The following is a 15,623-nucleotide window of genomic DNA, read 5'->3' as shown; positions in this document are numbered from 1 at the left end:
TGATATTATAGACACCTCTTCAGCTCTGGCACACTTCATGTTTTGTAGAAATCATTTAACATTATTTTAAAAATCCTCAAATTCGTTACTTAGAGGCTTGCCTTTGGCAGGCTATTCTCTACAAGCTTGTTGTCACGGTCCTGGGACCCAGTTTTGTTCTGTTTTTTTGATCATTGATTATTTTTATCACTGTTATCACTACTAGTATTTAGGTTTATTTCTCAGTATTTCTAGCTCTCCAATTCGTTATTATGTGATTACTAGTTCTTAGGTTTTGTTATGTGGCTTCCCTGTGTTCTGTGTTGTCTACTCTGTGCCCTCCTATCCCACGTTTCAGGTTCCTATGTTCTGTCTCCCCCGGTCTCTGTTAAGTTTACGTATCTTGAGTTAAGTCGATGTGTTTTCTGATTTACTTTGAAAGTGCGTGTCTCATGTCAGTGCTTCTAGGTTTGCTTCCCTTGTCTAGTTTAGTCTGATTTCTCCCAGCTGTGTCTCCCTCCTGTCTCCCATTCCCTGGTTACTGTGTTTTTAGCCCTGTGTTTTCCTTGCCCTATGTCGCGTCGTAACCTCATAATTGCCCGTGTGGTGAAGCTAGAAACTGACATGTTTCACCAGTTTAGTTTTCTGTTTAGTAATTGCCAACAAATAAAGCTGAGGTTTTTGAGTTCACGTTTGTCTCCACGAGGCCTGCGTTTGGGTCTATCATCCTGCCTGCACACAGCTATGGCACTTGTGATCAAAGAAAGGTGCCTGTGGTGGCAGTGTGGTCCATGGCTCAACTTCAAGGGAGGGGCGGTACAGCAGGCTCAAGGGGTTCACAGTGCCATACTTCAATACCCTATAGCTTTGCAGTATGCCCAGAACACCTCGCTCAGGAGGTGGCCAGGAGGTATCCTAGTCAGATGCCCAGACCACCTCAATTGGTTCAGTTTAATGTGGAGGACTAGCGGCTTTAGTCTAGTTCCCTCCTAAATGACTGAATTTCTCAAACTATGTCTAAAGGAGAACTGAGCCACATTCTGGAGACAACAAAATGTTCACCGCTTGTATTTGCAATCGCATACTTTAGGTCACTAGCCAGGCAAAGGTAGGGATGTTTATCTGTCAGGGGCCACTAGGCTGGTACGAGGGCTGAACCCAAAAGCAAACTCAATTGACCAGTGAGATACAGTGAACTTAAGTTTATTTAATCACAAGGAAAAAAGAAGGAGAACTTTGGGGGGTAGGAGACAGAGGTGAGGGTCTTAGATGTTGCAGTCACTAGAAGCAAAGGGAGAGAGGGATTAGTGAGGGAGTAGGAGGAATTGCCAGGTAATGATTAGAATGAAGAAATTACAGGTTACTGGTTAGATGAGAGACTGGGGTCCGGAGGGAGGGAGGAAATGGTGTGAGTGTCTGACAGGGTGAGAGTGAGGCAATCCAGCCAATTTGCATGATCCAGAGGTGAGTGGCAGGCAGAGTGAATTTCTGTGAACGCTGTCTGAGTAGCTAGTCCATGAGCTTTTTCAGGTGAGAGGAGAGATGAATCCAGAACACGAGAATCAGCTGCAGGTGTGGTGGGTAATGATTCTGGTCAGAGGTAAAGAAAAACACAAGGAGACCGGTTATACGAAAGAAAATTTCTAAGATTTAAGTGTGCAAGAGCCAAGTTACCATCATGGGGTAGTGGACGGTCTAGCAGAGTGTGGAAGCCAACGCACATCTTAAGTACTGGACAGCTCTTTGCTGTTTGATGGCTTGCAGGTGGCCACGGCAGGTGGGGAATGGCAAACCCAGCTCTGGGGATTGGGCCAGGATGGCCAGGCAGTAGACGTCATTATCAACTAGTAAAATCAACACCATAGCATATTTATATTCAGATCTCTCTTTACCACAAGAGACCAGTAAAGCATATGCATCACTGCAGACATGGCTCCAATCCATTTGTCACTCCCCCGCTCTCCTTTCTCTTCACTTTTGACCCCCAGATACTTGAATTCCTCCATTTGGGGCAACAACTTGTCCCTAACCCCAAGAAGGCTCTCCAATCTATTCTTGCTAAGAACTTTCAAGCCCCACACTTGAAAGTGCTAACTGGTATTCCCATTGCTTCACATTGGGCCGCAAACTGTTGATGTACAAGCTGGATGCCACCACCTGATGAAGCCAACAGAACCACAAAAAATAGAGATGAGATCCTGAGACAACCAGAGGGGAGGCCTTTTGCTACTTAAGACTGCCTAGAAATTTTGTTTAAAAAATTATGAACATAATCATAATCCCAACACCTGCTGGGAATGAGTCTATTGTCAGCAAGACAGACCAAGCTCTTGCTGCAGTTGCACAAGGACCAAATGGCCTTTGATAATGAGCTAGATGCCCCATACTTCCAAAGCACCTTCCATACAATGTCTCGAGAGATGCGGTCAAATCCCATAAAACACATGTAGACTGTAACCCCCATTTAAACTTGAATTTCCTCATTAGGATAAAGATCTGGTTTAGCGGTCTATGACCAGGATGACAATCACTGAATCAGAGGTTCGAATTATGGACAAACTCGTGTCTCCAGTACCCTGGCATAGACTTTTCTTCCTAGGGAGGCTGAGTAGTGTGATCCCACTGTAATTGAATCACACAAGTAACCACCACCCCTGTCTGCCAATCCAGAGGGACTGCCCTGGATCTCCAAGTGATGTTGCAGAGGTGTGTCAACCAAGATATACCTATAGTAACTCAAGGCAAATCACCTGGGGCCCTACCACTAAGGAGTTATTTAACTACCTTACTCACCTTGGACCCATTGATCCGGAAGTTGTCTGTCTCGTCCCCAGACTATTTTTCTTCAATAGAAGGCATGTCAGTGGGACTGAGAAAAGTAGTCTTAACACCAACCAACTATATCCTTGGTTGAAGTCAGCAACCCACACTGAGAGCCTGATGGTTTGCTGGAATCGCCTCGAGGCTGACCAAAAGGCTTCTTCCATGACCTTAATGAACTCCTCCCATGAGCTAAGGCTGCATCCACATAGGAATACTAATAATTTGTAAGGAATAACTGAAACTGTGAAAACCATGTTTGGAAAATATATAAAATATATAAAATTCCCCTCCCACCCCTGCGGGCGTTCTATCCTCCAAGCTGGGGTCCTCTACCAGAGGCCTGGGAGCTTGAGAGTCCTGCGCAGTATCTTAGTTCCCAGGTCTGCGCTCTTCTGGACAGAGATCTCCAATGTTGTTCCTGGGATCTGCTGAGCACATAGTGCTTTGATTACCACCGGGACCACTGTTACCTTCACCCTCCACATGTTCTCCAACTCTTCTCTGAGCCCTTGGTATTTCTCAGGTTTCTGGTGTTCCTTCTTCCTGATGTTGCTGTCATTCAGAACCGCTACATCTATCACTACGGCTGTCTTCTTCATGGTTGGAGAAAGAGAGGAACCAGGCATGGAGCTCTGAATGCAAGGCAGTGTGTTTATTTACAGTGGTAAAAGGTTAACAACAGTTCAATGTGCAACGTAGTCAGTTGTGTCCCCCTTCCCGTGCTCAAACAGTGCGTGGCAGTGAATTTTCCTTCCTCCTCCAGGTAGACTCCCATGCTTGTGATTCTCCTCCATCCCTGTTCCTAGTTGCACACAGAACAGCAAACAGTTAATCACTCATCTGGCAGGCAACACTTAACTACGCAAACGGTCAGAGAATACTACCAGGCTTAGTGCAATACTCCAGCGCTGACTGTCGTTCGGCCACACCAGCTCTGCCTAAGATGGTGGATGATTAAAGGCAGCTGTTGGCTGGATCAGTTGCAGGTGTGGCGGCTCCAGAGCGGCAGCACACCCGGGTCGGACGTCACTCATTGCCATGCGACCTCCGTAAACAATTGCCACGGAGCCGGAGAGGAAAATGAAAGAGAGAGAGGAAAACACACAAACACAGGCAGGTCGACCGGTCGGGGAACCGTCCAACCCTGACATTCTGTTTGTCTACCACCACTATGTCCGTTTGGTTAGCCATCACTTTTTTGTCCGTCTGTATCTGGAAATCCCACAGGATCTTAGCTCGGTCATTATCTGCCTCTTTTTGGGGCGTCTCCCATTTTGACCTCGGGACTTCCAGGTTATACTCGGCACAGATGTTCCTGTACACTATGCCGGCCACTTGGTTATGGCGCTCCATGTATGCCTTGCCTGCTAGCATCTTGCACCCTGCTGTTATGTGCTGGATTGTCTCTGGGGCATCTTTACACAGCCTGCACCTGAGGTCCTGCCTGGTGTGACAGATCCCAGCCTCTATGGATCTTGTGCTCAGTGCTTGTTCCTGTGCTGCCATGATTAGTGTGCTGTCTTTCAGTCCAGCTTTGTCCAGCCACTGGTAGGATTTCTGTCAGCCACCTCCTCTATCTGCTGGTGGTACATACCGTGCAGGAGCCTTTCCTTCCATGATACTTCCTCCTCTTGCTCCTCTTTCTTGGGTTCCTGCTGCCTGATGTATTCACTGAGCACACGTTTGGTTGGGGTGATCTTCCTGATGTATTCATGGATGTTCCCTGTCTCATCCTGGACAGTGGTGCTGATGCTCACTAGTCCTTGGCCTTCTTCTTTCCGCTTAGCGTACAGCCTCAGGGTGCTGGACTTGGGGTGAAACCCTCCATGCATGGTAAGGAGTTTCCTGGTCTAAGAAGTCCTGGACTAGGGACTCTTGTTAATTATCTCACTGAGGGGGTTCAGGCCTATGCAGAACAGCAGTGGGGACAGAGCATCTCCTTGGTAGATCCCACACTTGATGGTGACTTGTGCTATGGGCTTGAAGTTGTCCGCCACATCCCCATTGAGTTCCTGATGAAGGCTCTTAGGGTCCCATTGATCTTGTATAGTTCTGGGCATTCCAGTATCCAGCTGTGGGGCATTGCATCATAGGCCTTCTTGTAATCAATCCAGGCAGTGCACAGGTTGGTCAGCCTGGTCTCGCAGTCTCGGCTGACTGCTCTGTCTACCAGTAGCTGGTGTTTTGCTCCACTGGTATTCTTGCTAATTCCTTTCTGTGCCCCACTCATGTATTGAGTCATGTGCCTGATCTTAGCCGCTATGATGCCTGAAAGGAGCTTCCACATGGTACTGAGGCAGGTTATTGGCCAGTAGTTGGATGGGACTGGTCCCTTCTGGGGGTCCTTGAGGATCAGGACACTCTGGCCTTCAGTTAGCCATTCCAGGTGTCCCTCGTCAACTAGCAGCTGGTTCAGTTGTGCTCCTAGATGCTCATGGAGTGCAGTCCATGAGGCATGAATCATGTTGGGGCCTGGTGCTGTACAACTCTTCATACTGGAGACCCTTTATTGTCTTCTACTGTGATGGTTACTGGTCCCTGTTCAGGGAGCTTGCTGTGGTCTGCCCTCAGACCCACTAGCGACTGAGCAATGCTGTTATGGGTTGCATGCTTCTCCCATATTCTCTTCCAGTATTACTGTCTCCAGCCTTGGTGGTGCTGTTCTCATATTGTTCCCCTGCTACTGAGAGTACACCTTGGCTGTCTGTGGAGAACAGCTGGTTCATTCTCCTGCCTTCGATCTCTCTGGTGTACCTCTCCAAACAGCTGGCCAAGGCTTTGAGTCTTTGCTTGGCAGTTTCCGGCATCTCAGGTATGGGCAGCTTGCTGTACTTCTTAGGCACCTTCTTTGTTGCACCTTTCTGCAGCTCTAGTTTCTGTGTGTGTGTGTGTGTGTGTGTGTGTGTGTGTGTGTGTGTGTGTGTGTGTGTGTGTGTGTGTGTGTGTGTGTGTGTGTAACTGTTTTGCACTATAATTTACTCATAAAAGAGTTCATTTAAAAAAAATCAATTTTCATGCATTTTTTATAAATAATTTTTCCTTCATCCTTTATTCTATAGTAAGAAATATATAAATACCACGAGAGATAAAATATGTACTAAACATACACTTTACTCAAAGTTCTTTCCTTTTCTTTTATATATAGAATATATTTGGTAGAAAAGATTGTGGTCAAATGCTTCAAAAATAATTTGATAATAACACATCTCAATATAATGTCAGAAAGGCAGCTTTCCTGGTAACACTGCCGGATATCTACACACAATCTCAGGCAGCACCTGGCACAATGTTTCCCACAACACCAACACCTATCTCACTGAGTATGAAGAATGTGAAATATGAGACGAATGTTTCTGTGTAATTCCATATGTATCCTTTTGAAGACCGACTGTCATCCATCCATTTTCTTAAACACTTCTCCAACTATAGAATTATTCCTTAGTCTCTGGACTTTTTGTACTGAAATATATCTTCACCATAACACATGAAGGTAAAACTGTTTACATAAAATAAATAAATGTAATATTGTTTCTTAAGGAATATTGTAAGTTTTCATTAAACCCAAATTAGACGACAAAGTCATTAGTATTCTATTGTACCTGTGGCTGACAATGGAGCATAGTAGAATCATAAACTATGCTCCTATAATTAAGGTTAACCATTAGGTGAAGCAGCTAACTAAGGCACAACATGCTTAAATACAGTGTTATAACCAATAAAGTATTTGCTAAGGTAAAAAGTGGACCTGGTTTACATTGGATAATCAGGCATCATTAGAACGATGGTTGACCTTTTCTTTGGCTCTTCGTCTGGCTCGCTCCAGTTCAGCCATCATGGGTAGGGGACCCTCATACATGTTGGTCTTGATTGCTCGAAGTTTCTCCTGGTAGTCTTTTGGCAAGCCGTTCTGTTCTGCTCCCATTACAATCACCTGCAGTCATTGATGAGAATATATTTGTTATAACCATGACAGCAGCCACAAATGTCAGTTGTCAACTGTCTTCAGTGTAATAAAGCAAGAGTGAGCTTCCTATAACTTTTAGGTATACCCATTGACCTGTTTCAGGGCTCTAGACTAACTTTTTGCCATGGGCGTACCGGTACGCCTAACTTTAAAAAGTTAGGCGTACCGGCACAAAAGTTAGGCGCACACAAATTTTCTAATAATTGATATAATATAAAGTGTTTTTCTGGATACACTGTGCTTTTTCAGCATTCAAAGATTGATGACACCGTGTCAGAGCACTGGCTATGAATTTCAGAAGGATCAGGCCTTAACTTAACAGAAAAGTTAGCAATAGTTCTTTTCCTATTACAGCTACATCCACGTCTGTCGTGCCTAGGCTGCTCACTAGGGCTGGGTATCATCACTGATTTCTACAATCCATTCGATTCCGGTTTTCAAAGTCCCGATTCGATTCAACTTTGCCTCAGACAGTCAGAAATATTATAACTCTGATCATTTATCAGCACTGACTTCATCAGAATTGTGAACATCACAGCAGATGCCTTTGTGTGAAAGTAACTGAGAATAAAACAGAAAAACATGAAGGAGATTTTCCTGGTCTGGCTTTTTATAGCAGATAACCTTAAAAATATTCTACAATGTTCTGCATATAAAGTTTAAATTTCTTCAGTATTGAACAACAGAAAAAATAGGCTTTCTTGTCCGAGGTCATTTAAGTGAAAAAGAAAAGAAAAAGACAGCAGCCACAGCCTGTAAACAACGGTAGACTGGTGGGTAATAAGCCAATGAATAATACAGAAAACAGAGATTGGAGACGGAAACTGTTCTTGAACTACAGAGAGAGAGAGAGAGAGCTAGCTGTGCATGAAGTGTGATTTTAATAGTCGTGGAAGCAAAACAGCAAAATTCATGACGACATTGATCAGATGTGAAGCGCAGTTTGCTGCTTCTTTTGCTGCTGGCTCGGTGGATTTTGGTTGGAGAGACAAAACCTGCAGCTCAGAATCAGCGCAAAAAGACGTGAACACAGCGGACCGGACGCATCAGGATCGCTGAGCTCCGACAGCGTGTCCGTCTGCGGGCCGGCGGGTGAGGAAGCCGAGAAAGACGAAGCGTCGGTCCTCTGTGTTTACGTCTTTGTGTGGAGTCCGTGTACCTGCTCTCATCTGCTGTTTGGTTGTTGTTGAAATGGTTTTGTGAGCTTTAATCTGAGAATCTGGCGTTTCTGGCAAAACACAGTTATGTTTAAAAGTCGATTCAGGGTTTAATGAATTGATATCGCTTTATTCAAGCTACTCACCTCCCACTTCCACCTGCACTTTCAACTGGACCACGGCCAATCAGAGAGGTCCCGCCCCTGACTATCTCTGATTGGTTTAGTCCACGATAGGGGCATAATGTGTCTGTTGTTGACCACAGGGAAGGTTGCAGATTTTATTTTATTTTATTTTTTTGCTACCCGAACAGTTGGTCGCACAGGTGCAACCAAATTATTTTTCGCACCACTGAAAAATTTGGTTGCATTTGCGACCAAATTGGTCGCACTCTAGAGCCCTGTGTTTGTAACACAAATATCTAATCAGCTAATCACAGGCACACGGACACAATCTCAATGTCAACACAATCTTATGAAGTTCTAACCACGCATTTGAATGAGAAAGAAAGGCGATTTAAGGAAGTTTGACTATGTCATGGTTGTTCGGACGGGCTGGAGTTTTCCAGAGATGGCTAATCTACTGGAATTTGTCAGCACAACCATTAGTGATGTGCGATACCACTGATTTCCTTTCCGATCCAATACCAAGTAAAATTCTGTACAAAAACTAAATGTTTCATTGTATTTCATAATACAGTATATAATTGTATTATGAAATTGTAATAACAGGGCTTCATAATGATTAGACAACATCAGACTACTTGTTATTGCTTAATAATGCAGAATTATCGTATAGAAATAAAAACCTGAAGTTGTGTGCTAGTTGAACACGTTGCCTGCAGCACTAAAGGACTCCGCCAGAGACGTCTGTCTCGCCCTAGCAGCACCTGTCATGTCACCTCAACATAAGCTCATCATATTCTGTGATGTCATTTAGTCTGAGGTGTTTGACGAGGTTAGTGGTCTTGCCACATGTATCGCAAACCATGTCTTGGCTGTTTGTGGAGGTAAAATACGTCCACACATGACTCCGTTTACGCTCAGCCATTGTTGTGAGTGCGCACGCCAAGGGGCTGCGACACATTCGCATATGACTATGAAAGGCGTAAGATGAAGTAGTTCCTTCCAATTTAGACGATCTGAATGAAATAGTTTCTTTCCACTGTTCCTGTTAATGAAAATCTACAAATTTACCCCAAAGTACTAAAATATCAATATTTTAATATGAGAATCGATTCTAGAACATAAATTACTTGTATTGGAAGAATCGATATTTCAATATCAATCCGCACACCACTAACAACCATCTGCACCGTTCACAAGAATGGACCAAAAAAGAGAAGATATCCTGGGAGTGGTAGTTCTAGGTGTAAAATGCTTTATTGATGCCAGAGGTCAGAGGAGAATGGGCAAATTGGGTTGAGCTGATCAGAAGGCACCAGTAACTCAAACAACCACTTATTACAGCCGTGGCCCTGTGAAATAAAAAATGTCACTTTAGGGCCCAACACGTTAATATTGCAAACCACGCTACGCCTAAAAATACTGTGCATGAATCAACATTTAACCTAAAGAGATGTTTTTGATTGTGTGAAAGACTGACGAGATGTGTGGAGGCCATCGTTGCATTTTAATATTCTTTTCATAACACTATTATATTTTCTATTTTTACTAACATTGATTGGTACTTTACACCAAACACAAATGAAATACATCTGAACTTTTTAGATGGAAGTAAATTTAAAATAGTATTTATAAAATTGCGTACATTTTTTTTTTTACTTTATTCTTTTATTTATAATATTAAGTACTGGCAAATATAACTTAAATAAGCCATTGGAAATGAATTACAGCCAACTAAAATACGTGTCTGTTCTGAGTCCTAGTGAAACTCAAATAGGCTTTAAATAAATTTAGCTTACTGAAAGCTCTCAACACCTGCAAAAATTACATGCAGAGTGCAAAATATAAGCAGAGCAGTACACACTTCTTCAAATATCAGTGGGCTGGTTCAGTGTCAGGAAGATGGGAGTGAGACAGCTTAGCGTGAGCCAGAGGTTTGATCTGTTTGGCCTGTAAGCAGGTCGACAGATAAGTGATTTAGTATACATATGTACATGTTGGCTAAAATAACACAAACACGTTGTGTTCTGATAGAAATAAGATAAGCTAATACATATTAAGAAGGTCAAGAAGTTTCTTTCATGTGGACTTCGCTATGAGTTTAATTTCCAGCTGTCTCAGTTTTCATGTTTTTTTTTTTCCAGATGACAGGTTAATAATTTACATTAAAAAAAAAACGAAAATAAAAGGAAAGGAAACAAAATGCACTATTTGACTGTTTTAATGTTTTCTAGGGTCCCTGTCAGTCTCGGGGCCTTAGAATCTATCACGTTTCTCCCCAAGGTATTCAGATTAGCATCTTTGAACCTACAAAATGTTGAACCTTAAGCAGATGGGCTACAGCGGCAAAACATCACACCAGCTGCTGTTCAGGTAAATACAACTGAGGCTGCAACTTGGACAAGCTCACCGACAGTGTTGGGGAGTAACGGAGTACATGTACCGGCGTTACATATTTAAAATACAAAATATGAGTAACTGTATTCTGTTACAGTTGAAATTAACGGATTGCACGGCGGTATTTTCCTGTTTCATATGTTCGGCTATGCTCTCTCTTTTCTGATAATTCCACGCTGTTGGAAACCCAAACAAAACACGCATTAAGAGGCTCTAATGTCTGTGTCCCAATCTCGCGGCCCATGTCACCCCTACTTGCGACCCGCATAATGGCGTGAAGAAATATTTTTTAAAATTATTGTTCAAAAATTATTTAACATGAAGGCAATAGGCAGAGTGTTACAGGCGTAGCCCTAAAGAATGCAGCTTCATGGGCAGTGTAGTCCAGCTGTAAGTAAGCTATTAAGACTCGGCTGTACGCTGTGTTCGTGTTTCCTCTGAAACAATAAGTTCCGTTGGAGCAGCCTTTCAACGCCTCTCTCTGTCTCTCGCTAGCAAAGTGACCCAGAGAACAAAGTAAAGCTAGTTTTCAGCTACGAGCCCGACATGAACCCGACGTATTAGCCAGAGGTCCCTTTACTACGGTTCGGAGCCGCGGACCTGTTTTATATAGGCGCTGAATAGTTTCTATACGAGATCGCTGCAAAAAGTGCAGCCTTACCTAATGTCCACCTACTGTTACTCATTTATATTAAGATTTAAACATCTAGTTGGTGTTGGTATGGAGAGTAACCTCGTCATAGTAATAAATCACACAGCAATAGTACATTCATGTAGTTGTAAAAAGCATGATAATATGTTAAGTAATCCGAAGTATTCAGAATACCTTACTCTCATTGAGTAACGTAACAGAATACATTACAGAATACATTTTGGGGCCTGTAATCTGTAATCTGTAGTGGAATACATTTAAAAGTAACCTTCCCAACACTGCTCACCAAAACTGGACAAAATAATACTGGAAAAAAACAGGAGGGTCACAATTAGGCCTCGTATCATCAGTTCAGGCTGCTAGTGTTGCAGAGGCATGCACTGTTTCTGGCTTCCTCTTTGAACACAGTTGTTTCGGTTTCTTAAGTAGAGTGGGATATTTGTATCATGGACATGCAGTCGATAAACACTCTGATTAATGTGAAAGAACGTTTCCAGCACATTTTTGAATCTACATCACAGTGAGTTAACGCTTGTATAAACAGAAAAGGGGGTCCAAACAAGTACTGGCAAGGTGTACCTAACAACATGACTGAGTATATGTCAAGCTTTTTATCAAAGAAACAAAAAAATGCTTTGTTAAATGTATTTTTTAAACATATTTTTCCCAGCTGTTTCATAAATGAATTAGGGTATGATCTGCAGTGTTTAGTTAAGTTGAATCTGTAATCCAGGTAAGGATATTCCAGAAGGAGTTTCTGTTCACTTGGCTTGTTTTAGTATTACCACCAGTGTGTTAGAATTCAAAGATGACAGTAAATTTGAGAATGCCCTGCAGTTCAACAGATACAAGAACAAGCAGAACAGGGGGAACAATGTAGGTAACACACTGTAGAAGACAAAGGTATCAAAACAAAGGCATGCTGTTAGGCATGTTTGGAGCGCTCGTATGTGCTGAGGAACAGTCTAGCATTTTAGCTCACAAGCTGTGAGATCTGTAAAACATAGCAAAGCAATGTGTGTCCTAATTGTTTTGGCCTTTCACATAGTCAGGTGATGGGTGGGAGTAGCAAATGAATCCCTTTTCCAGATGAACCACAGAGAGAGAAATGGATACAAGTAAACATATAACCTGAAAGTAATTCATTGTAAATTCTGTATGTGGTTGGGTTTTACAATGCTGGCTTTGTTTAAATATATATTTTTAAGTGAGAATAAGTGTGTGGATAGCTGATACTAAATATGTTTAGCTAGGACTTATATATACAGTAAACTTTTCATTGTTGCTGATTCAGCTTTATGATCATTTTGGAGGATGAAGAACCTCTCATAAAAAAGCGTGACGTATAATTCCCTCTTGCCCCTCTGGGCTGTCTTTATCCTTCACACTCGGGTCCTGTGCAATTTGTTGTTCTGGACAGAAATCATAACTGTTGTTCCTGGGAACAACAGCTAGCCCCCTAGTCACTCGCCTAGCTTGGGAATTACTGCACTGAGTTCTCTGGTTACCACTGGGACCACTTTGCCTTCACCTGCCATGTCTTCTTCTTCTTCTTCTTCTCTTGGTCTTTAATATTTCTCAATTTCTTTGTCTTATTTCCTGATATCGCTATCATTCGGTATAGCTGCATCGATCACTACGGCCGTCTTCTTCTGTTTGTCTACCACCACTATGTCCGGTTGGTTAGCCACCACCATTTTGTCCATCTGTATCTGGAAGTCCCACAGGATCTTAGCTCGGTCATTATCTGCCTCCTTTTGGGGCATCTCCCATTTTGACCTCGGGACTTCCAGGTTATACTCGGCACAGATGTTCCTGTACACTATGCCAGCCACTTGGTTATGGCGTTCCATGTATGCCTTGCCTGCTAGCATCTTGCACCCTGCTGTTATGTGCTGGATTGTCTCAGGGGCATCTTTACACAGCCTGCACCTGGGGTCTTGCCTGGTGTGATAGACCCCAGCCTCTATGGATCTTGTACTCAGAGCTTGTTCTTGTGCTGCCATGATTAGTGCCTCTGTGCTGTCTTTCAGTCCAGCTTTGTCCAGCCACTGGTAGGATTTCTGGATATCAGCCACCTCCTCTATCTGCCGGTGGTACATACCGTACAGGGGCCTTTCCTTCCATGATACTTCCTCTTCTTGCTCCTCTTTCTCTGGTTCCTGCTGCCTGATGTATTCACTAAGCACACACAGTTGTGGCCATCTTCCTGATGTACTCATGGATGTTCGTTGTCTCATCCTGGACAGTGGTTCTGACACTCACCAGTCCTCGGCCTCCTTCCTTTTGCTTAGCGTACAGCCTCAGGGTGCTGGATTTAGGGTAGAACGATCCATGCCTGACAAGGAAACTTCCTTGTCTTGATGTCAGTGGCTTCTATCACCTCCTTTGTCAGCAAGGTACCTGATCACCAGCAGGATATAGGTATTGATTGCCTGCATGTTGTTCTTCCAATTCATCTCACTCCTCCAGACTTGCCTGACCCTCAGCAGGGTCTGACGGTCAGGCCTGTGGGATTGCCAGGTACCTGTAGCTGTCCTTGTTGTCTGCAATGTTGCCTTCTGGTAGTGCAATCGCCCCAGTTCGGACTACCTTCCCTCTCTTTGTTACCATCCGACTACACTTCTCCAGTCCGAACGACATTCCAATGTCATTGCTGTATAGCCTGGTAGTGTGGATCAGTGAATCGATGTCTCGTTCACTCTTGGCATACAGCTTGATGTCATCCATGTACAGGAGGTGGCTGACAACTGCTCCGTTCTGTAGTCGGTATCCGTAGCCAGTCTTGTTGATGATCTCACTGAGGGGGTTCAGGCCTATGCAGAACAGCAGTGGGGACAGAGCATCTCCTTGGTAGATCCTGCACTTGATGGTGACCTGTGCTATGGGCTTGGAGTTGGCCTCTAGTGTTGTTTGTCACATCCCCATTGAGTTCCTGATGAAGGCTCTTAGGTTCCTGTTGATCTTGTATAGTTCTGGGTATTCCAGGATCCAGCTGTGGGGCATTGAGTCATAGGCCTTCTTGTAATCAATCCAGGCAGTGCACAGGTTGGTCAGTCTGGTCTTGCAGTCTCGGCTGACTGCTCTGTCTACCAGTAGCTGATGTTTCATTCCTCTGGTATTTTTGCTAATGTGCCCCACTCATGTATTGAGTCATGCGTTTCTTCATCTTAGCCGCTATGATGCTTGACAGGAACTTCCATGCGGTGCTGGCACAGGTTATTGGCCAGCAATTGGACGGGACCAGTCCCTTCTGGGGGTCCTTGGGGATCAGGACTGTCCGGCCTTCAGTTAGCCATTCTGGGTGTCTCCCATTGGCCAGCAGCTGGTTCATTTTTGCTGCCAGACGCTCATGGAATGCAGTAAGCTTCTTTAGCCAGTATGTGTGGGCTGGGCCATATCATACCGTTCACGGTAATACCGGTATAATGTTGGGCAATGATAAGAAAATGAAATATTGCGATAGAATATGGGTAAAACGTGCATGCGCAGTGCCTTTGTTTTCATATGCACATGGCGGAAAAAGCATGGCGGCGACGCAGAATGAGAAGGACGAAAGCGGATTGTTGAATGAAACGGATGAACCAGAACTGGTTTGTAAAAATGCTGCAGCTTCACTGGTGTGGAACTGGTTTAGCTTTCGTCCGTCAGACACACAACAAAGCACTATTTTTGGTAGCGCATGCTAGCGGGCCGTCGTTATTACCGTGTTGTTTGGAAAATACGGCGCACTTAAAATCAATCCTTTGCTTTTTCTGAAAATCAACAGAGCCCCTTATAATCCCGTGTGCCTTATGTATGAACTCTGGTTGTGTTTACTGACCTCGAAACCATTTTATGTGCACGGTGCTCGAAAATCTGTCAAATGTTTTAGTACGACTTTGCTAAGCTACGAAGCCGCACCGCTTGATGGATTGTCGGAGCATTACGGCTGTCGTAGGCGGAGCCTCGTGGAGTGATACGTGCTGTGCTTCAACATAATATTACCGTATTGTGTGTGTTTAACCTCTTTAAGTTTTGTGGATATTATACATGGTTATGCTGAGGATATGTCGGCTAATTTCCACTGGAAATGCCTTTTGGTTGAACTGTCAGTGAGGAATTTGAATTTGCACTGTTACGTTTTTATATAACTTTAATGCACATAAAAAACAGCTGCTTGTTTAAGTGAAAATACAGTGATGGGGTTTTTTTTGCACTAATAAAGTTGTGGAGTTGTAAAGTATTTTGTCTCGTGTCAATTATATCGTCAGTTATATCGTTATTGCAAATTTTCAAATGTGTATCGTGATAAATATTTTTGGTCATAACGCCCTGCTCTAGTATGCGTGAATCATTTTGGGGTCTTGTGCTGTCCAAGTCTTCATACTGGAGACTCTTTCTTGGATGTCTGCCACTGTGATGGTTACTGGTCCCTGTTCAGGGAGCTTGCTGTGGTCTGCTCTTAGATTGACTAGCCCCTGAGTTGCTGTTATGAGTTACATCCTTCTTCCATATGCTCTTCTAGTATTGCTCTGTCTCAACCA

General features: G+C 43.6%; 1 protein-coding gene across 3 annotated transcripts in view; it reads right to left on the bottom strand.

Moving 5' to 3' along the window:
• Nucleotides 1-1,275: 1,275 nt before the first annotated feature.
• ggctb (gamma-glutamylcyclotransferase b) overlaps nucleotides 1,276-15,623 on the bottom strand; it is a 16,864-nt gene continuing 2,516 nt past the window's right edge. The window contains exons 4-6 of one of the 3 annotated variants that reach the window (XR_013100739.1): nucleotides 6,593-6,733; nucleotides 1,654-1,778; nucleotides 1,276-1,569 (exon numbers count right to left, since the gene is read on the bottom strand). Coding sequence is in view for 1 of the 3 variants with exons in the window: in XM_076889679.1 (XP_076745794.1) it covers nucleotides 2,038-2,136; nucleotides 6,593-6,733 (240 nt within the window). In the remaining 2 variants the exon portion in view is untranslated. Of the gene's footprint in view, nucleotides 1,570-1,653; nucleotides 1,779-1,840; nucleotides 2,137-2,251; nucleotides 3,605-3,686; nucleotides 6,734-15,623 lie in introns of those variants that run through there. The other 2 variants (XM_076889679.1, XR_013100740.1) reach the window with 2 other exon arrangements.

Source organism: Maylandia zebra, linkage group LG11 (assembly GCF_041146795.1).
Source record: "Maylandia zebra isolate NMK-2024a linkage group LG11, Mzebra_GT3a, whole genome shotgun sequence".
NCBI classification, from domain to species: Eukaryota; Metazoa; Chordata; class Actinopteri; order Cichliformes; family Cichlidae; genus Maylandia; species Maylandia zebra.
This window is presented reverse-complemented; position numbering and strand designations above follow the sequence as displayed.